The 22,451-nt window shown below is 55.0% G+C and overlaps 1 protein-coding gene across 14 annotated transcripts in view; it reads left to right on the top strand.

Moving 5' to 3' along the window:
- Window positions 1-5,050: 5,050 nt before the first annotated feature.
- The window catches only part of ADGRB2 (adhesion G protein-coupled receptor B2), a 36,671-nt gene continuing 19,270 nt past the window's right edge, over window positions 5,051-22,451 (top strand). For 7 of the 14 annotated variants that reach the window (XM_036231236.1, XM_036231225.1, XM_036231220.1 and 4 more), the window contains exons 1-2: window positions 5,051-5,521; window positions 12,257-13,067. In XM_036231236.1, the coding sequence (XP_036087129.1) occupies window positions 12,272-13,067 (796 nt within the window). In that variant the 5' untranslated portion in view covers window positions 5,051-5,521; window positions 12,257-12,271. Of the gene's footprint in view, window positions 5,522-12,220; window positions 13,068-20,395; window positions 20,587-22,451 lie in introns of those variants that run through there. The other 7 variants (XM_016150407.2, XM_016150403.2, XM_016150400.2 and 4 more) reach the window with 5 other exon arrangements.

Here is a 22,451-nt window from a genome sequence, read left to right as displayed (position 1 = left end):
GCCTAGGCTGCCTCCTGTCAGCCTGGAGGGTTGTGTCTGACCCCGGCCTAAAACAGGAGGTGACGAGACTGATAGATAAGCCAGACAGGTCCCCAGTGAACCAGAAAAATGGAGGGTGGTTGTGCACTTGGTGTGTGTGTGTGGTTATTTATATACCTGTGTATCCCAGTCAGGTATACATGTCTGTGGGCTAGCAACTGCGTAAGTGTGTGGATACGGGTTCATCTACACATGCATCGTGTAAGTGTGTGTTCACACAGATAAGGGAGGCTGTAAGAGAAGAGGGGCTTCCAAATAGGAGACAAGGTGCTGTGGAGAAGTGGGTCCAAATTCGATTTCTGTGCAAGGATCACATGCACACACTGTCCAGGTCACACCATGGCTCCTGCTGCTGCCTTCGCTGCAGTGAGCTCAGCAGATAACTCGGGCCGGTACACCTCTCTCCCTGGGGAGGCCTCAAGGTCAGGGACCCATTCTGAGTCATCCCCATGTTCCCAGAACCTGGAACAGCCCGCAGCCTTAAGTCTGAAAGGGGCTCATGATCATGCAGGTGATACCTCTCAGGGTCTGTCACTGTGTGACTCAGTCAGCTCTTTTGGGTTAGGATCATTATTTCCATTTTACAGAAAAGAAAACCGAGGCATGGAGAGTTTAAGTGACCTGTCACTTAAAGGTCACACAACCAGTGAGGGGCAGAGGCAGAAGTCCAGGTCTGCATGATCACAGGGCCTGAACTTGTTCTGCATCATCACATGGGAAACTGTAAAACACTGTTTTATTGGAGAAATGTCTATCGAGGATCACCGTCTGGAAGTTCCGTGAGGGCGGTGTTTTGTTTGCCCTTTCACCATTCATTTACTCAACAAATATTTATTGAGTACCTACTATGTACCTGGCATAGTGCTTTGTGCCAGAGGATCCAACTGTGAATGGATGGATAAGGTCCCTGCCTTTTCGCAATGCATAGTCCAGTGGGGAAAACAGATGACGTGTGTGTAAATAAATAACATATATTTTCAGAGTAATGAGTGTAGAAAGGAAATCCATCAAGGCCATGGGATGGAACTACTGGGGGAGTGGGGGGTGGGGTGGGGGGTAGGGCTGCTCTAGAAGTATAATCAGTGGGGGCTTCCTAGAGGAGGTGATGTTAGAACTGAGACCTTCCTGAGAAGAAGTCAGCCATAGGAAGTGCTGGAGGGGAAAAAAGTTTGAAGTTTTCCAAGAACAGCAAAGAGATCTGTGTTACTCAAGCATAATGTGAGGTGGGGTGGAGGTGGGGAAGGAGAGAGCTCTGAAGAGGCTGGTAAGGGTAGTGGGAAGCCATTGGAGGGCTTAAGAAGAGGTGCTCAGGAGAATGAATTGGGGTGGTAAGGAAGATGAAATAAGGGAGAATCCAGGCACCAGATGATGTTGGCTTGGACTCCAGTGTTGGCAGATTTGGGCTATTTTGAGGGGTAGAAGTAAGGAGATATTCTGATTGCCTAGATCCCGGAGCCTAGAACATAGTAAATACTCAATAAATATTTTTTTGAATGAGTGAGTGAAGACACCTTCTTGGCACCAGGCTCCTGTGTACACCGTCCAGTTTAAGACATGTGTAGGACTTCCTGCAGGCAGAGTGGGCCAGTCCACCTTTTCCGGAGTACCCCTCCAGCATCTATGACATCCAGAGCAGTGAGAATTTGTCATATGAGCTCTAGAAGAAGACCATTACACGGATTTGAGTGTCTTCGGGAACATGTTATGAGCTCCTGAGAGGTGCCTGGAGTGGGGGTGGGGGTATTGGAAGAAGACCTTTGTACCCATAGTATGGGTGGCTGTGAGTGCCTTGCTGATTGGCAATGGAGGGCAGGGACTGAGGGAGGGGTGGTCCTAGGACCCACCAGCTAGAAGGAAACCTGCCTAGGCTCTGGGCTAAATAAATCATTGGGAAGGGAAGAGGAACATTTACTCATCTGTTTAAAGAGCGACGAAGCATAGCGGTGGCTGGCCCAGTGGGAGGCAGGGCTGAGGCCAGGTGGGTAAGGCCGGAGTTGCTCCCCTCATTGAGCCACTCTCTCCCCCTGAGCTGCTCCACGGAGAGCTGTGCTGCCTCTGTGCTGGGCCACTGGTGGTTATTACTAACAAAAATGTCAATTAATTGGTAATAAAAATTAATTTAAAAAGACCCCTTGCAGGGGCATAGCTCTTGCTAATCCATATCTTTTACTAGAGTGATCGCTTACGCCCAAGTGTAAGTGATCATTTACACCATTTCACAGATAAGGAAAACAGAGGCTCAGAAAGCTGAAGGGACTTTCTCAAGGTCACCTAGCATGGTAGTGTGAGGACAGGGTAGAGAGACTGACTTCTAGTTGCCCTTGTGGGATTGATCCCTTCCATCCTATCAGAGGTTCCAGAAGAACGGGGCAAAAGGAGTCATTGTTCTTTGCCCAGTCCGTGGGGGAAGGTGCAGGAGTGGGGGGACGGGGATGTCTCTCCACTCTGTCAGAGCCCAAGTGCTCAAGCTCTGGCTGGTGCCTCTTCCCTTGCCCAGTTTCTTCTCCAGGCTCCCTGGAGACCCCTCCTGGGGCTAAGACTTGCTTTTCTCACCTGTGCCTGGGCTGTCGGAGAAGCAATTTCTCTTCAACCAGCTGGATTTGAATATGGAAACGATTTGTAATTACTCTGAGTCCTCCCGGGGCAGCATTATCACCAGAGTGAGTCTGGAAGGGCAGGGGCTCCTGAGAAAGGAGGTGGGGAAGCCCTGATGCAGAGAGGTACCTTGGGAGAGCCTTCCAGGGGTTTGCACTAATCTAGATTGCTTCTGCACAATCCCTGGGAAGTCCTACTCTCTCCACCCAGTTCCCACAGCCTCCTGTCTTGCCAATCTCCTCACCCTGGACCATGAGCTCCCAGTATGGGGTACCATTTCTGTCAGTCCTTCACTCTGTCTGACCACCTGTCTTTCTTAGGGCATACATTTTTTGTGGCTGAAAAGAATAGAGTCAAGAAGTCAGAAGGCTACCAAGGAACAGAGAAATAGACAAAATGCTGCTGTCTCTCTGAAGACAGCCCCTCCCATTACCCCACACCCAGCTGGATCCTGGGGGGATGGGGAGGGCCTTAGGGATCCAGCTGCATCACATCTGCAAGAGACCTACCCGAATTTCTCTGGGCTCAGAGTCTCTAGTATGCTAATTCATGAATATTCATAAGAGGGAGGCAGCTCCCTGTAGGAATAGAAGGGGTTGGAGCTCTGGAGGACAGAGTCCTGGAGGTTTCTGAGGGCTTTTCCTTACATCCTCGTGGGTACTCCATGTCCCGAACATTCTCCCCTTAGCCCACCTCCTTTAAGGCCTCAACCCTGGCAACCCCATTGCCTCTCATAATGGCCAAGTAAGGAGTCAGGGATCTCCCACTGCCCTTGGGTGGCTCTCACCACATTGTGCAGATGGCAAGGCTGCCTGGCTTGGCTTTCACAGTAGGAGCTGCACCTCCAAACCCAGAGATGCACGAGGGGAGGGTGTTCGAGGGTTCCCAGAAGAACCCAGGAGTCCCGCCGGCCAGTGCTAGGCCCAAGGCACAGGCCTCCTTGGGCTCCCGCTGGGAAAGGAAAGGTGCCAGCCCTCCTTCCTGCCTCATACAGCCTCATAAATTCCCTTAAGGTGACGGGTGAGATTCCTTCATCGCCCCTTATTACCTCCTTCCATTAAAGTCGATAATCTCTCACAATCACTCACAACAAATGTCACCAAGACTGCTGGAGGAGGGAAAGACAGAAGGAGGAAATAAGGGGCTTTTCTCTCTGCCTCTTCCTGGTACTGCCCTAGGGAGAGGTGGAGTCTTCTAATCCTGCCCTGGTCTCCAGGGAGACACCAGGGGCTTCAGTGGAGAGATGTGGCTGGGATTGGGTAGACTGAGGACTTCCTTCCTCCCCAGATTTGGCCCCTTCTTAGCCTGAGAACCTTCAAAAAGTAGGGTTCCTGAAACCATCTCACCCTCACTGCAAAGCTGCTGCCCCCCTGCTGGCTGCTCCTCTGACCAGAGCCATCTGATTAACCTACTTGTCTTTGGCTGAAGTGCGGTGTCCCTGGTCTGCCCATCTTCCTGGTGGCAACATGCCCAGGCCACAAACCGCCTGACCAGGGCCCTGAGCCATGGGCATCTCCCTGGGTACCGTAGCCTTTACCATGTGGGCTCTGGCCCAACCCAACTGTTCCTGGGCACAGTGCCAAGATGGGGAGAGGGCAGGTCTATACATTTCTGCTGCTTCTACACAAGAGAGGCACCATGGGGGCGCCCCTGGCACAGGGAAAGGCACTTGTGGAATAGACAGGCACTCAGGAAAATATATAACACTGTACACGTGTAGCATCCCCGTGCCCAGGGACATGCAACATTGCAGAGTTTACACCAGAGTATGCACCAAATATACTACAGCGTACTGTACATATGTGGCTCCTACATACAAGTGACTCACAGCACTCGGCACATGTATGGCACTTGTAAGCTTGGCCACAAATTTTCCTACCCACAGGAACAAGCAACATGCATTCAGGACCTAAGCGCATGTTAACACACCGTGCATGTGTGTAGCAGTTGTATACACAGAGCCAGGCAATATTGCAGTTCACACACGGGGCACCTGTATGCATAAGCATATGCAAAGTTCAGCGCACATGAGTGGCACCTTGCATGCATAGGCATATGCAATTTGCAATGCACATGGGGGAGGGAGGGACAAATGTTTTAGGCCCCAAAACCTCTGAGACCCTGGCTGAGCGAGATGCCTCGGGCCTAGGGAATCGCAGAAGGGGCGTCGCGGATCGCCTCATCCTGCGGTCCGGGAGACGGTGGGTGGGGCGGGGGCTTACCCGGGGCTTCTCCCGCGCCGGCGCCTGGGGCCCAGGGCGGGGAGGGGAGGGCGCGCTTGGCTCGGCTGGCGGTGCTCCCCCTTTAACAGGAGGCGGCGCGCATCGCCCCCGCCCTCCGCCCCTTCTCCCGCGGCTCCTCGCGCCCGGCCCAGCGCGCGCCCCCTCCCGGGCCCGGCCCGCGCAGGCGCCGCGTCCCGCTTCGGCCGTCACTCGGCCCCGCGCGCGCGCTGCGGGCAGCGGCCGAAGCGGCCGGAGAAACCCTGTTCCGCGGTGGCGGCAGCGGTAGCATAACGGCGGCGGCGCTCGGAGACCGAGGAGGATGCGGCGCCGGCTCTTAGAGCCCGGGGCTGCGGCCGCCGCCCGCGAATAGGAGGTGGTGCTCGACGCGGGCGGTGATCGGGGCGGGGGAGCGGGGGGGGGGGCGGCGGCGCGGCGAGGAGGCGGTGGCAGGAGCTCGCGCCCGGCCCGGCGCCCGCCCGCCCCGCGCTGTTCCGCGGCGCCTTTTCTGCACCCGCCGCTCCGTGGAGCGGGAGCCTCAGCCCTCCGCGCGGCTGCCGTGAGCTGCCCCGCGCCCGGCCAGGCCCCCGCCTTAGGGATGGCAAACTTGCGCCCCGTGGTCGCCTCCGCCAGCGCCGGCCCCCGCTCCTGCTGCTGACGGCGCCCAGGTGAGTGCTCGGCCCCAGATTCTGATCCAGCCCCGCACCGAGCCCTCCCCGCGAGGTCTCGAGTTTCCGCACCGGCCCGACTCAAGGCGCTCCCCTAGCCCATCTCTGCTGAATTCTTCCCCACGCGAACTGACTTCGTTCGGCACCTACCTACTCCCATCTCTTTGGGAACTTCCAAGCCTAGGGCCGAGGCCCCCTTTATCTCTCGCGAATCCCTTTTCCGCCTCCTCTCCCGTACCCATCTCTGCTAAAGCGCCCCCACCCCCGCCCAATCCTGACCCAGACCTTACCCCCATCGCTATCTCGAGTCTCTCCCAATCTCAGCTTGGATCCAGGCAGCGCCCCCCCCCCCCCTTATTAGAACCCCTCTCTCCAACCTGCAGCTCGACTGTGTTGCCCCCTTTAATCTCCGCTCCTCGTCTGGATGCCGGACCCTGCTCCTCCCCTCCACTTCATCTCTGCCCGAAGTCTTTCTTGTCCTCATCCATGTCTGCCCATAGTTACTGCCTTTCCTCGTGCCGGTACCCCGACCACGCTTCTCCTCTTATTTCTGTCCCGGTTGCCCCCTCCCCCTTCTGTCCGGAGTCCCGCTATCCCTCGCCAATCTCTGCTGCAAGTCCCCTCCCCCTCGGCCTGGACTTGGGGCTGTGTTCCGCCTGTCTGCCAAGAGCCCTCCTCTCCAGCCGGAATCTCGACGGGCCTTACATCCCTGGCTCCTGTGTCCATCTTTGGCCGAAGTCTATCTGTCCACCTCCCACTCCTCTCTTCCTACCCCGAGGGCATAGAGCCAGGCACCAAACGCACCCTCCCGCAGTCCTGGGGGCTGACATGATGGGCGGTGGAGGGGGTTGTATGTCGGCTGTGAAATCGACTGGGTCGGAGGGAAGTCCTCCGCGCCGCGGCGGGTGCAGAGCGAGCAAAGGGTCTGGTGCCGGCTGGGGGAGGGGCTCTCGGGCCGAGAGATACTGCCCGTCTGCCCGCCTTGCCAGCTGCCGGCCTGGCCCCTGGGCGTCCTCTGGCGCCCCCTGCCTGCCGCCCCTTTTATTTCTGCGGGCAACCCCAGGTTTCCGCAGCCCCAGCAGCACAGCCCGGGCTGCGGGACTAGCGCTGGGAAGTCTCTGGGGAGAGGAGGTTGGTGGGCGAGGCCGGGTGCCCCCAGGTACTAGCCTTGCCGGAACAGCCCTGGTACTCAGGCCATATACTCGTGGGGGGAGGAGGGGTGATGTAGGGAAGGGCTCATCCTAGCATCAATACTGGAGCCCTTTGAACCATCAGGTTCAGCAGGACTGGCCCCTGGATTTGAGATAGTCTGGTTTGCCTTGTTTGGGCTTGGGCAGGTGTCACCAGGGAGCCTCCATCTACTCCACGGCAGTCCCTACTAGTTGGGGGGTGGGGTGGGAGTTAGAGGTGGGCTCTGTCTGGCTTGCATGTGGAGTAGGGGATGGGGAGTCCACCTGGCCCCAGGACAGAGCAGGCACCTGGGAAGTGCCCCCCAACAGTGGTGAGGATCAGTGTGGTAGTGGAAGCCTGAGGAAGGGACTTCCCTGGACCAAGACTGACAGAAAGATTTTCTTTTCCTTTCTCTGCCTTCTTTCTCTTCTTCTCCTTCCCTCTTCTGCTTCCCTCCCCCATCACTCTTTAAAAAGGAATAGGTCTAGCCTGGGGTGTGTGTGGTAGGCATTTCTGCAACCCCAAGTAAGATCTTAGCTGGTCTCTGCCCTCTTTCCTCCCTCCCAACCCCCAGGTAATGGAGCTGAGTAAGTAGTTAGGAACTCAGCTTTTGGTCAGATGACGTGGGTTCAAAAGCTCTGAGACCAGAGCAAGCTACATAAGCTTTCTGAGCCTCAGTTGGTTGTCCATAAAATGGGTCAGTGATAACTGCTTCACATAGTGGCTGGGAGAATGAAATTAGATTCTTTATATAGAGTGTCTGACACCTAATAATGCTCAATAATGATAAGTGTGTTGGGCTCTTCTCTTCAAGGCCAAGGTCAGGCCCTATCCACTCTATTTCTAATCCTGGAGGAGAAAAGCAGAACAGGTTCTTGAGACTTCACTACAACCCCCAGGATATAAAGCTAGAAAATACCTCAGCCCCCCTCGAGTATGTCTAGGGAGCTTGTGACTGTAAGTTTTCTCCCTCCCTCACCCATCCTTCAGCATCCCACTGGACTGCTCTGGGATCAGTTCTGGTCAGAGGAACATCAGTGAAAGCCAGGGTCTCTGAGGTCCTTGTTCAGGTGTAGAGGCTGGGAGGTGGGATAAATACAGAGAGGAAACCCAAGTCAAGTTCTCCAAAGGTAGGCTGCCTGTTGGAGGACCCATGTGGGAAATCAGTCACAGACAAGCACATGGGGCACAGGGGCACCTCCACATTTCCCAGGAGGGCAGACACATTCAGGAACTTTCCAGGGTCGTTAGCGCTCCAGATTAGAGTTAGGGGGCCACCTCACCTCAGGGCCCCAAGAGTTTGAAAAACCTGGTTTTGGTGTGACTGGCTTAGTGAAAGGCGGGTCAGAGGGAGAGGACTCGAAACCGTTGGCTTCTGCTGGGCTGGAAGTCCTCTAGACAGTGCGGCCGGGCCTGGGTCCCACCGGGGAGTGGCAGCCTCCCAGCCTTCCTCTTGCCCTGGCAGCCCTGACATTGGGGAACAAAAGCTTTCGGTTCCTGTAGCAACGGTGGCTCCAGCTGCTGCAAAGTTCCGGGGAGGCTGGCGGAGGGCGGCTGAGTCACCGCCCCTTCCCCCGCCGCCCACGCAGCACCGACCCAGGGGTCTGGGGGCTTGGGGGCCGCTCCCCATTCCTTCCCTTAAGGTGTGCGGGAGGGCCCCGGCGTCCCCTTTCCGGGACAGAGAGACCCTTTCGAGAGAGGTGGAGTGACCCTTTCTATCCGTCGGAGAGGGAGTGACAGCCTTGGGGGGCTTCGCCCCCTCCCCTAGTCCTGCCCACCAGCTCCAAAGGCTAGATGGAGAGTGTGCACCCTCCTGGGTGTCAGAGCTTCGGGAGAGGGGTCCTTGAGGACCCCAACCTCTGGCAGGTGCTTGGGTAGGGGACCCAGAGGCCCCAACTGGGGATCCCCGCCCGCGCGTCGGCCTGGGCTCGGCCCCGCAGCGAGCGCCAGGGAGGTGGAGGGTGAGTGACGGGCTGGCGAATTGGAGCTGCCAGGTGGATAAACGCGACGGATGTGCGCACCGCCGCGCCCCCTCCCCCACTCAGCGCCCCTCCCCTGCCGGCGGCCCAGGCTCCTGGCTCCCCAGCGTCCCTGCTCCCAGTCTGCAGGGCTGTTCGGGGTCCATCCTGGGGATCCCCGGAGACCCAGCCGTTGCCTGAGGTGCCCTTCCCCGCTGCTACGTTACCCCCACCCCCATTCCCCAATCCTGTCTTGGCCCTCCCAGCCAATGCGAGTGCCTCTGATTCCCTCATTGGTGCAGAAGGGAAGGCTGAGGCTGGGCGTGCCTGTGGGGTCTGCGAGGAAGGGGGCCTCAGTGTGCTTGGTTAGAGGGTGGGATTCCCAGGTTTGCTGGGAGGCAGCAGGCATGCTGTGAAGGTCCCTGAGGAGGCGGGATGAGTCGCTGGACACATATGTCCAGCGACTCACCCATCTCAGCCCAGTGAGGTCCTGAGGGAGGAGGCCTTTTGATTTTCTCCATTAACATCCTGACCCAGGAAGTTCTTCCTCAGAGCTGACCTCCATGCCTCTCCTCTCTAGCTTTTGTACATGGATGGGTTTGTGGGCTCACTGGGCTTGTAGGTGGCAAAATGCTCTTGGGGTTCAGCCCTAAGAACATTCCCAGAGCCAGCGGTTGACCTCAGCAGGAAAGAGGGGAGAGTTTGTAAGGTTCTGAGAAGAGGGAGAGAGGAGGGGAAGGGAAACTTGTAAGCCTTTTCCCTGTCCTGGACTCTGTGGGAGGCTAAATGAGGGGTATGCAGTCCTGAGGGCAGGGATCATGGTCTCCATTCCACGGAGTGGGAAACTAAGGCTCAGGGAGATTAATCATGACATAACCACTTAGGCTGCCTGTGAGACAAGGATTCTTCTAGGTGTCTTCCCAGGGAAGGCTTTCTATGACCTAGCTTGGAATTGGGTTCTTTGCCTTATTTAGTGGGCGGGGAGCGATATAAAGGGGGACCCCTAAAAGGTCTTATGTCATAGCAGGAACAGTGAGGGTGAAATCCCAAAATTGGTGTGAAGGGGATATCTGAAGGAAATTGAGGAGAGGAGGGGCTTGGGCAGGTTTTAGAGGGGGCTCAATTCTGGGGAAGCCAGGCTGTGGACCTACTTTTTCTTGGTGGGCCAGGACTATGGAGTAGGGGGCAACAGAGGTCCAGGAGGTGGAGAGTCTGAGCCCCCAGCTTCAGGAACACAAAGGAAAGAGCCGTAGGTCAGATCCTGCCGGACACTTAGCTGTCATATGCTGAGATTCGGAGAGCAAATATCTGTGCGTGTTCACGGTAGAGAGGACATTTTCATCTCTGCCTATGTGAACAAGTGTCTGGCTCTTTACACCCTTGTACATGTGAGTGTATGCAACCTGTGTGCATGTAAGTTTATGCATCAGGGGTCTATACTCATCTATGTGCATGTTTATCTGTTCACACACAGAATGCCTGTGATCGCCTGTCTAAACATGCATCTGTACATACATGCTTTTGTGTGCATGCCTACAGGATATAGGGCTGTTCAAGCCCACGTGTGTTGGTGTCTGTTCGGGGAGATTCCCTGCCTGCTCTAAGTGGGGAGACGAGGCCAGTTATAATGAGCTCCCACCTCCCCTCTGCTGAGCCCCAGCCATGGCCTGAATTTTGTAGCCTGCTTAAAAATAATTGGGGGCAGCAGGGGGATTGGATGTCACTCACCATCAGCCGCTGGTTTCGCCCATGCTGCAGCAAGCGGGGCAGGCAGAACAGTTTGGGATAGGCATGATGTGGGGCAGGGAAGGCCAGGGATCTGGTCTCTTTTTCAGCTCTGGGGAGACAATGGAGACGTAGCCTGTTCTGGCTTCTGCTGAATAACTCCAGGTGGGTCTTTGGAGGAGAGTGGGCTCCTCCCCAGGATATTGGACTGCCTTGAGGTTGCCTTCCCCTGTTTCCCTCCCACCCCCTGAGGCTGGGGAGGGGTAAGTGCTTGTGTGTGGTTAGGGCTTGGGCCTGCATCAGAGTTGTAGCATGTGGGAGCTGCACAGGGATTGGAATTTTGGAGTTCTAATTACTGCCTCCCCTCACCTCCTGCCACTATTTAGACTCCGAAACAGCCAAGGGAAATCTGTCCCTGGGAGCAGCTTTGTCTTGGGGAAATCTAGCCAAACCTATGAATTTTCCTATGTTCGTGATTCAGTTCTCAGAGCCAATGGCTTGTCCATTGGGCCTGAAGCTTGAGCAAGGATGGGGATAGAGCAAGAGGCTGTTGGTAGATGAGGGAGAAACCTGTTCTGGGGCTTCAGGTCCTGGGCTACAATCCCAGCTTGGCCACTCTTGTGTGATCTTGAGCAGGTTGCCTTCCCTCTTGGAGCCTCATCTTTTTTCCTCTAATGTGGAACAACCAGGCTCTAGGGACCCATCCAATACTGTGAGCTATGCTGTGGGGGCACGGAGGCGGGAGGCAGTGTGCATCACTTTGGAGGCAGGGCTGGAAGTGGAGCTGTGCCAGCCCAGGAACCAGGCTCCGTTTTCTGGACCGCTGGAGCGGAGGCTGGGCAGGCTGTGGTCAGGTACCTGTAGGTACCCTGTCCACCAGCCCTTGTCCACTCTGACCTGACTGTCCAGTGTGTATTTCAGGGCTGGGCTTAGGCTCTTTTGCTCTCCCACTCCTGGAGAGCATTCACACCTGCTGGGAGCTCCACTTAGGGCAGCACTTTGTGGGGGAAGGTAGAAATTAGAGAACTATGATCTTTACTCTTAGGAGTTTTAAGACTCACGAGATTCATTAGCCAGTGCTGGGGAGATAGCAAGGGGCAAGAAGTCATGACTGGGAGTCATGACTGGGAGCTAGGGCTGTGGGAGCTAAGAGCAGAGAGATGGCATGGTGGCCTCAGCGGGGATAGTAGGCTCTGAGCCGGACTTTGGAGGATAACCTCGTGGCTGGAGGGGAAGAGGGCTTCAAAGGGGATTACTGCACCCATTTTGCAGATGCCTTTCCCACTCGTTTCCACCACAAAATCCACAACAGCGATACTCTTGACGTTTGTACCTGCGATGCTGTCCCATGGGCATGGCTCAGATTGTGCTCAGTCCCTCGCACACTGGCGGTAACGCCTCCCTGTTCTCTCCCACTCAGTAAAGCAAGTGAGTGAGAATGACATTGTTCTAGGAATAACCTTGAATCTCTCTGATTTATAAAAAAAATCGTCGTCAAACATCGCTACTTTGACAATTACTGCTGGATTACGCATGACATTCCTCACAGCTGATCATGACACACCGCGACTGAGATGAACAGTTCTGGGGAGCGCAAGTTGGGTGGTGGGGATGGGGCTGGGTACACACGTCGAGCCGAGATGTTTGTGGTTGATGAGACTGACGGAGGATAATAGTAACAACAACACTGAGTGTTTCTTAAGGGCTTGCAGGATTCTAGGCATTCTCCCAAGTGCCTTCATTCTACAGGTAAGGAAACCGAGGCTCAGAGCTCAAGTCTCTTGCCTCAGATCACACAGATGGTCTTAACCAGGAGGCCCAGTACCTGCAGCTAGTTACAGAGCCCATGCCTAGTGCCACTGACCACTGTCTCTCTCCACAGGGCAAGGGACATAGGATGACCCCAGCCTGTCCCCTCTTACTATCTGTGATTCTGTCCCTGCACCTGGCCGCCGCCTTCGACCCTGACCCCAGTGCCTGCTCTGCCCTGGCCTCGGGTGTGCTCTACGGGGCCTTCTCACTGCAGGACCTCTTTCCTACCATCGCCTCGGGCTGCTCCTGGACCCTGGAGAACCCCGACCCCACTAAGTACTCCCTCTACCTGCGCTTCAACCGCCAGGAGGAGGTGTGCACCTACTTTGCCCCCCGCCTGCTGCCCCTGGACCACTACCTGGTCAACTTTACTTGTCTGCGGCCTAGCCAGGAAGAAGCAGTGGCCCAGGCGGAGTCGGAGGTGGGGCGGCCGGAGGAGGAGGAGGCAGCAGCAGGGTTGGAGTTGTGCGGAGGCTCAGGCCCCTTTACCTTCCTGCATTTCGACAAGAACTTCGTGCAGCTGTGCCTGTCAGCTGAGCCCTCGGAGGCCCGGCGCCTGCTGGCACCCACAGCCCTGGCCTTCCGCTTTGTCGAGGTCTTGCTCATCAACAACAACAATTCCAGCCAATTCACCTGCGGGGTGCTCTGCCGCTGGAGTGAAGAGTGTGGCCGTGCTGCCGGCAAGGCCTGTGGCTTCGCCCAGCCAGGCTGCAGCTGCCCTGGTGAGGCGGGGACTGGCCCTGCTACTACCACACCTCCAGGTGCCCCTGCTGCCCACACCCTGTCCAATGCCCTGGTTCCTGGGGGCCCAGCCCCACCTGCTGAGGCCGATTTGCACTCGGGGAGCAGCAATGACCTGTTCACAACCGAGATGAGATATGGTGAGTCTGAGCAGGGCCCGAGTGGGGTGCATATGTCCAGGGGACTGATGGTGCCTGCAGGTGCCCATCTTGGCAGATCCTGAGGCCATTCATATTCTCGTCCCCTCTGTGTCTACCCCTATCCAGATGTTGGGGTCATCAAAATAGATTGGGGTCAGACCTCCCTCTTGAAGAGTTTGCAGTCTGGGTGGATGAAAGGGGGCACTGATCAGACAATGCAGCATGATAAACTCAGGGAGGGGATCCCCGCATAGGGCAGTCAGGAAAGGCTTCCTGAAGAAAGTGATACAGGAACAGAGATCTTAAGGACAAGTGGAAGTGAGCCAAGCCAAAGGAGTGGTGAGGGGATTCCAGGCAGAGGGAGCAGTGTGTTCAAAGACCCAAAGCTGGGAGTGACCACAGCGGGCCCTGGCACTGCGAGTTGACAAGTTCTCCTGAAGGGTAGAGTAGGCAGGGAGCAGGGACATGTTCCTGTCCACATGGGTCACCGATTTTTGGCAGTGGCCCCAGCGTCAAGATAAACAGAGGTGCAGAAGAATGTGCTTGGGTGAAGAGGCCCGAGCTTTGAGGCTGCCTTGAAGGGCTGGGCTGGCTCAGCTCCCACCATCCCCTGTCTTCCCCCACGGGGCCTGTGTTTTCTGGGACCGAGGCCACCAGCTGCTAGAGCTTCCTGCTGACTGGGCAAAAGCTCTGCAAGCCCTTGAGTCCTGCCTGCTCCTGCTCCCACCCCAGCTCCTTTCTGCCAACCTGCCTTCCTGCCGCTTCAAGGCCCCAAGCCCCTCAGCTGCATCCTGCGTGCCTGCTGAACAGTGCTGGGCCAGGGACTGGCCAGGAGGCCTGGCAGGGAGTGGGTGAGAGGGAGGCAGATCTGGGACCCGGTTCTCAGCTCTGGTACTAACAGGTAGTTCCTTCCCCTCGCTGGGCTTCAGTTTGCCCCTTTGGCATAACAAGTGCTGGCTGATCATTATGAGGATGTTGTACAGGAATATAAGTCAGAAAGGGCATCTAGAGCCTACTGAGAGTGTTACGAGGAGACGGGGTCTCATGTGAGGGCTGCTGGTAGTGCTAGAGGAGTATGATCTGTCCCCATTCTTGCTTTGACAGGCAGAGCCCTGGAGTTGGGCGCTGCCTTTGACTAATACCTTGAGTGGATTCCCCCTACCCTTTTTTTATAATCAGTTTCATGTCTGTAAAATGGGGAGATATCCCTAAATTAATTAGAGGGGATATTTATTCTGACAGTGCTTTGGGGGAGGGGCTTCTCGGCCTCGCCCATGAGACATCTGGCATCATGCCCAACCATGGCAAGTGCGTAGTGGCCTCGCTCTGGCCTCTCCCGTAGGCCAGCTTGGCCTCTTAACAGCAGTCGATGAAGCCGTCCCAGTGACAGCTAGGCCGTGGGCAGGTTACAGGCCCTAGAGGCTGGCCTGGGATTTAGTGCCTGCAGGAAGAAATTGAATTTCGTTTCTTTGTCGAACATCTGCGGAGAGTGCCAGGCATATATCAGGAGGTTTATGACTTCCTGCCTGGCCACCACTGCTTGTCACTCTGTGGGAGCCTCCCGCATTGTGCTCAGCAGAGGGTGTGTTCTCTAGTCTGGCTTTTTTTGTGGTCCATCGGCCCAGTGGTCCTCAGTGGATGGAGTAAGGCTCTGCCCTTCTGGGAGGGCACCATCTGGGCAGGCTGCCATGGAGAGCACAGAGCCAGGAGCAGCCAGCTGGGCTTGGTTGAAGCCGGAAGCAGGAGCTGGTTGGTAGCCGGGGTGTCTTTGAGGATCAGAGAGGACCGGCGATGGGAAGGGTATCATTGTCCCTACTACCCTCAGCCTCTGGAACTGAGGCTAGGTGGAGACTGGAGGCTGATTGTCCTTGGACATGAAGCCTGGTACCATTTCTGAGCAGGGAACCCTGGCTCCTAGCTGTTCCCAAGCCTGACCTCTATTCACACCCCTCGTCCTGATTGGCATATTTCCAGACTGCTCCATGGACTTGCCTACAGGAGGGCCCTTGTGGGGAGCTCCAGAGGTTGATCAGGAATCAGCCATCATAAGTGGGCTCACACAGCACAATGGGGCCCAAAGCTGGGCTGGCATAGCTCCTTCTTTTCCCCTGACAGGCAAGAGATTCTTCCTCTCTGCCATCTCTTCCCTTCTACCTAACTTCTTTGGTGCAAGACTCAGTTTGTTCCATGGGGCAGGGAGTATCTGAGGATCAGTGGCATCATTGGGGCCCAGGGTACTCTGTGTCTGGTGGCAGTACCACCTTTGCCAAGCCCTTGGCCTCACCTCCATGCTTCTCTTCACCTCCTCCCCACTGAGCCAGCTGTAAGAGAACTGGCTGGCACATGGAACGGCCAGACTGAGAACAAGATTGGTGAGGATGGTGGTGAACAGGGAAAATGAGACCCTCCTCCTGGCCCCTCTGCCAGGCAGGGAGCTGTGCTCACCTTCTATGGGACACCCAGAATGAGATCAATGGCCAGGTCAGGTGGGATGGGGCTGGTTGGTACTGGAAGAGCCATGAGGCCGGGAACTGCTGGGCAGTGGCAGAGTAGAGTGCCTGGGTCTGCCTCAGAGCTGAGTGCATTTGACGAGAGGGTACAGGCGCCTGTTAATTTCACGCAAACTGCCTTTGATAGATCTCTTGTTATTTTTGGTGAGTTGAGCCATAAATTTGTGCCATCTTGCTGCTGCAATCTGTTAAGTAGGGGGAGAGGAAGAAAGGCAAGGCAGGCAGGAAGGAGCTCAGTGGAGGACTGGCACGGAGGCTGGTTGAGGCTGGGGTAGGAAGATGGGTTGTAGAAGTAGTGCCAGCTGCAGAGTCTAGCTCCTGGGAGCTGGTCACCAACTTGTAGCTCCTACCCACTGATCCTCTAATCTTGAAGAGGCACCAGCCGATGGGGATGGGGATGGCTGTGCACACTGACACCCGGGAGAAAACGTCTTTCACTCTTGCAATCCCCTTCCCTCCTCTGCCACACTCCCTGCCTCCTCCAAGGGGCCCTGTCCCCTCCAAGGGGCCCTGTCCCTCCCATCATCCAGGTTCCATTCCTGAGTTATGGCCACCAGGTGAGCCTGTGGTCCTGTGAGTTTTGGGCCTGGGAGGCAAGAGTGGTTTAAAATCCCTGCTTTGCTATTACTGTTGTGTGACTTGGACAAGGTGGTGCCTGTAGGGACCTCAGAGCCCCCAGTTCTCTGCGCTTCTTCCCTGATCCAGCCCCCAGTGATGCCCCCATCATGGGCCAAACTTCTCAGCTTAGCATTCCAGCCCCACCCCGGCTTCAGCTGCCACCTGCTTTTCAGCCTTCCTTCTAATTCTCTCCTACCCTTTCAACTGGGGCTCCTCACTGGCCCTCGAACCCCCTGCTTTCTGGCCTTCCTGCCTTTACTTGGGTGTTTCCCTCACTTGGAATGCCCCTTGCCTTTGGTTATCCGGAATTTCCACATCTTTCTAGCTCAAAGCCCTCTCTCCTCTGGGAAGCTGCCTCTGACCTGCCCAGCTCAGTCCTAGATTGGCCTTTCCCCTCTCAGTGTTCAGGTCCTGCTGTTCTCTTTTGGCCAGCCTGGTCTGGTGGCAGGAAGTGGAGCCCTACCTGTCCGTTTAGGGCTCAGAATCAGGGAGGCAGGGCCTCTCTCTGGGTAGGATTGGGGAAGACCTAGCAGCACATGCAGTACATTTCCTGGAAGATCCTTCCAGCCCAGCTGGGCCCTGGGTGCTCTCACTGGATGAGGAGTGGGGCACAGACTCCCCCAGACATCTCAGCAGAGGGTGACCCAGCTCATTCACCATGCACGTCTTCATATCTTTATCAGAATGGGGTTTGTGCCAGGCCTTGAGACGACTCAGGGAATAAGATCTTAGGTGAACCAGACACCCCTTCTGCCCTGTGATGGGGGAAAGTGACCACTAGTGTATAGTGATGGTCAAGGCCACAGGCTGAGGTCACCCAGCCCCAGCTTCAATTAACTCCTGACCCCACCACTGACTAGCTGTGTGACTGTGGGCAAGTTTCTTTACTTCCACTTCCTCACATGTGACATGGGGATGGGAGAGCTCTTCCACAGAATAATGGTGAGGATTTTAAGCAAGAGAATGTGAGTAAAGTACTTAGCACAGTGCCTGGCACATGGCCACTCTCTAATAGCTAATTGTGTGTTGCCATAATTTAGTGTAATAGGTATAATGTACATGTGCCGATGTCAAGGGAGGAGGAAGAGTAAGGGATTAAACCACTAAGATGTGAGGAGGCAGTCTCAAGAAGGTGATTCTGAGTTGGGTTTTGAGGAGCGAATAGGAATTCACTAGCCTGTAAAATTTTCCCTTAAATTGAATTACTTTTTAAATTTATTATATTGAAAAGAAATTCGTATCATAAATGGAAAAAGTGTATCACTTATCCGGAATAGAAGATAACCAAGGAAACAACCACAATGAAAACAAAATGACATTAAATTCTAGCAAGATACTTGTCCCTCCTCTCAATTCGTTTAGAAAGAGAAATCGGCACATGCCGGGGAGGTGTTAAAATCTCGAATGTACAGAAACTTTATCTTTCAAGCATTTGGAAGGATTAAAAGTAAGGTGGCCATATAATTCATCATCTAAACCAGGACATTTTTGAGGTTATAAAGCGGGGAGAGAGGGGTACAATTAATTATATTCGAGTGACAGGTGCAACCTGGACTATCCCGGGCAGATTGGCAAATAGTCACCCTAATTAAAAGAGACATGGAAAGGGGCTGACTTCCTCTGTCTATGATCCAGTGTTGTTTAACGGCACGTCTGTGAGCCACCCCAAGTCATCTCCCACTACACGCTTTAGGAAACGCTGGAGGAGGAAGGGCGTTCGAGGTAGAGAAAACAGCCTGTGCAAGGGCCTGGAGGTGCGAATGTGCTGGGTGCAGGGAGGTACAGTAGACTGGTGTTACTGGACAGTAGCCCAATTACTGGACAGTGGTGGGAGATGGGGCCAAGGCTCTGACTGTCGTCATCAAACACTTGGACCTTACCCTGTTGGCTGAGGGCTTTAAGTAACACAGTAAGAAATGGGGTGTCGTGCGGGAGGCAGGGTGAGTCAGACGTGGTCCTTGCTCTCGAGGAGCTCCTGGCCGTGTGGGGGTGGTGGCAGGGACTCAGCCAGCTCTGTTGGGAGGCCGGGCAAATAGATTGGCAGCTTGGGAAGGAAGTCATCAGAGGGGGACCGGCAGTCTGGCAGGGTTTCTGATCTCGGGGATACCCAGTTGCACTGGCTCTCAGTTGCAGAGAATTTTAATAAGCCACTTACCTCTGCCCTTGCACCCTTAGAGTTCTGATGCCCCTTGGGGTACAAGAAGCACTTCTGGGGCTGGGGGGCCATGTGTCAAGGGGACCAGTTGGTGTCTACGTAGGGCTCTGGGGCCAGCCTCAGGGAGGATGCAGAGAGCCTGCGGGAGGGAGGACTGCTTTGTAAATCACACTGAAGTGATGATTATCGTGGTTATTTTTAACACGTTCCTGACAAAGGAGGCTGAGGGGGCTGGACCGTGTGGAGTTTGGGGAGCAGGGTTTGCAGTCCTGCTCAAATGGCAGAGAGCCTGTGTCCACCCTTCCTGCCAGTTCCAGGGATGAGACAGGAATTCCCCCTGTGTGGCTGGATGGAGGAGCCCTCAGGGATGTCTGCCCCATGTTTGCTGAATGCCTGTCTTGTGTCTAGCTACTTAGAGCTAGGCCCTCTGTGCAAAAGAGGCAAGGGAGATTGAGACCCTCCCTTGGGTTCCTACAAGAGGGATGAGCCCAGGATACTCACAGTTGTAGCAGGAGGCAGCCTGGGATCTAAGCCACAGAAGAAGGGACTAGTATACTCAAACCCCTGTGAGATCAGTCTAGGAAGGCTTCCTGGAAGAGGTGGTATTTGACATGTAGAAGATTTTGGCGGATAGACGTGGAGGAAAGGCATTTCAAGGGGGAGGAAACACCATTGTTAGCAGATGTGTGAAGGGATGAAAGCATTTATACATTCAAGGGAAAACGAGAAGGGGCGGCATCTCCTTTTCATTGAGAGCTCATTGTGCTCCAGGAGATCTATATCTCGTTTCCTTTAATTCTCACAATGAAGCTGTGCTAAGAAGTGTCATCTTTATTTTGAGTTGAAGATTTTTAAGCTCAGAGAGGTGAGGTGACTTGCCCAAGGGCACATAGCAAGATTGGCAGCGTTGTGAATCAAACCTACATCTGCCTGGCTCCGGAATCTCTGTCCTTCCCACTCTCTTCATAGCCTCTCAGTGTGCTTGGCTATCTGGTGGGGAGGGGAGAACAGGACTGGACAGGCCAGCAGGGCCAGACCATGCCAGGCTCAGAGGTTGACAATGTGGCTGTAGCATGGGGGAAGCCACTGCAAGTTCCTCAGCGGGGTGTGTGTGTGTGTGTGTGTCTGGAGGCTGGCTCTCAGACAATCAATTTGGAAGCTACAGTGGAGAATCAGGCTCCCCTTGCGGAAGAGGGAGTAGATGTGCAAAGGAACAATTAGAAAGCAGTGTGGAAACAGGATCATAGAAGCAAGTCTGAGGGGTTTTGACGGGGCAAGGGAGTAACTCGGTGGTCCCATGGGAGTTAGGAAAAGCATATCTGAGGAGATCCAAGTTGAGTTGCAGTTTGTCAGGGCCAGTGCAGTTCAGTAGAAAGAGCATGGCTTCCAGAGTCAGGCAGGCCTGGGTTTGAATCCCCATCAGCCTCTCTCCAGTGTGAGAACTTGGAGCCTCATTCCTCACAAGTAAATGGGAGAACCTATTCTAATGAGGATGAAACGAGGTGACGTGGAGTGTACGGTGACTGGCACATAGCATCTGTGTAGTAAATGTTACCTTATTCAAAACAAAACAGAATCATTCAGAGGTCATCGAGGTTTGAGTGGGGAAGCTGGTCCCAGACAGCAGGTCTGCAGGTCTGTCTGTGTCCACACCTGGCAGCCAGGTGGGAAAACCAATAGATTGCAGGCCTGTGAGCATCAGAGCTCCTGGTTCAACAAGCCCTCGAGCTCATTCAGTAGGACACTTGGGAGTTCTGGGGTCACTCACACCTCTCTTGGACCCCTCCTTCTACTCTTGGCTCAGCTTCCTTTTAGATTCTCCCGGTTCTGGGCCCTGATCCGGCTGGGGTCTGCACATGGTAAATGCCGAATAAGCATTTATTTGAGTAGATGAGCCTCTGGTCTTATCTGTCTTTTTCCCCCTTCGGGGAGAACTGGTTTTGACATGTAGGGGAAATAAATTGCTGGCCACTCCTCTGAGAGAGGGGGGCAGAAGGGAAGAAGAGAGGACAGTCAGTGCAGGCCCCAGCTGTGTGGCCGTGGGCTTATTCCTTCCCCTCTCTAGCCCAGCCCAGGAGGCTGGGAGAGGAACTCAGGCTGGACCTGAGGTTTGTTCCGATTTTCAGTTAGGGTGGATTCTGGAAACCACCAACATCACCTCTGGTTATATTGTGGGGCTGTCTCTCAAACGGCTGGTGAGCGATGAGTAGAGGACATGGAGACCACGGGAAGCAGAGTGAGTCCACGACAAGGAAGTCAGGCTGGTCTGTCATGTGTTCCTGTGATGGGCTTGTTGGATGCCAGGCTGGTGTGTGTGGGAGAGGTGTCACAGACATGATGATGGTCAAGACACCAAAACAGGGGCTGGATGAGGGCATTTGAGGCTGGATTTGCAACAGTTCAAGACACCTCTAGAATGTTTATTAATAAATGGTGTCAGGTTCATTAATAAATGGGCGGAGGACTACTGGGCAGAGCTGATGCTCAAGATTATGAATGGTCGTTTCCAGTGGCCCCCCTGGGGTGAGGTAGGGTGGGGAATCTAGGAGCCATGAGTTCACAGGTGTTTGTTGCTATCTTGTTGGGCCAGATTCTGTGCTGGTGTTCACTGCGCTCAGGGAGATAGCTCACACACAGCTTTCCTTCAAAGGGCCCATGGGTGGGGGGAAGTTCAAACAGCTAGAAGATGGAATCATCTGTAATGAGAGGGTACACGGAAGAGAGGGCAGCCAATTCTGCCTGGGGAGTGGAGGGTAAGGAAGGCTTCACAGACGAGAGGTCATTTGCGGTGGGTTTTGAAGGTCACGTAGGAGTTTCCTGGCAAAGAACGTGGGAAACAAGCAGGAGTTGTTTGAGAGGAGATGAATTTGAGGGCCCCCCATATCGTGAGACCTGTGTAGGAGACAGGAAGCTGGATAGGAGCGAAGGGGTGGGGTCTCTGGGGATAATGACTTGGGAGCAGCCGTTCATAGAGGACAAATTAAGCCTAGGGGAGGGGTGCAACTCGTACAGTGAAAACAGGAGGACAAAGCATTGGGTGGCCGAAGCGACAGGAAGATAGATCAGTCATGGAAACTGGGGCCAAGGAGCCAGAGAAGCAGGAAGAAAGCAAGAGAGTCAGGGAGGGGATTGTTTCAAGGCAGGAAGTGTCAACAGGGCCAAATGCTGCCCAAGGGTCGAGTGAGATGGGACCTGCAAAGCTGTCCGTAGGATTTAGCAGCAACGAGGGCATTGGTGACTTTGTCAAGAACGGTTTGGGTAGAAAGATGTGGTCAGAAGCCAGACTGCAGTGGATTACCAGGCGAGGTGACATTTGAGTCAGGACGTGAGTGGCAGGTGAGAAACTGGAGTGCCAGCTGTGGACCACTCATCGATGGTGAAGAAGAGCCAGAGGGCAGTAGCCGGAGGAAGAAGGAAGGTCAAAGAAGGGCTCCCCCACAATGGAGGAGGCCTGGGTACATTAATGGGCTATGATGAGGAGAGAGAATGCTGATGGTAGAGTGGATAATGGATGGAACCTGAAAAGACTGGGAGTGGGATGCAGGACCAGGCCGAGGGGCTGGCCTTTTCAAGAAGGGCTGCAGGAAAGTTAGGAGCTGGAGGGGTGGACAAGAAGTTTGGGGGCTCCTGTGTCATAGCTTTTACTGTATAGAAGTTGTTACAGAGAGAGAGAGAGTGGATAGAGATGTGCTCGATAGAGGTCAAAGTCTGACACAGGCAGCCGAGGCAGGGAATGGGGAAGAGCTGAGAAGGGAGCCAAGAAGGGCTGCTGAGAAGCCCAGGCGCCCAGCGGATGTGCAGCCCTGAATCTGTCGTGGTGCCAGTTGGCACAGCTGTAGATTTCTTCAGCAGCCTGGGGGTGGGCGTGGAGAAGGCAGCTTGTCACAAGGATCCAGGGTGGGGGACTGGCTGAGCGGGTGCGGTGGAAGGGCTGGGTGAGCAGATTCAGGAAGCTGGCAGGCGTGGCACCAGTACCTTCTTGGTGGTCCTGATGGAGGCAGGGCCCAAAGTGAGGCCAGGAGGGATTGAAAATGTGTTCAGAGGGAGACGGCTGGAGGGTAGCATGTGAGGGTGCAGGAGGGGTGTGAGGGGAGGGGAGAA

Source organism: Rousettus aegyptiacus, unplaced genomic scaffold (genome assembly GCF_014176215.1).
Source record: "Rousettus aegyptiacus isolate mRouAeg1 unplaced genomic scaffold, mRouAeg1.p scaffold_m13_p_1, whole genome shotgun sequence".
Lineage (NCBI taxonomy): Eukaryota > Metazoa > Chordata > Mammalia > Chiroptera > Pteropodidae > Rousettus > Rousettus aegyptiacus.
Note: the sequence above shows the minus strand (reverse complement) of the source record. Positions and strands in the feature narration are given on the sequence as shown.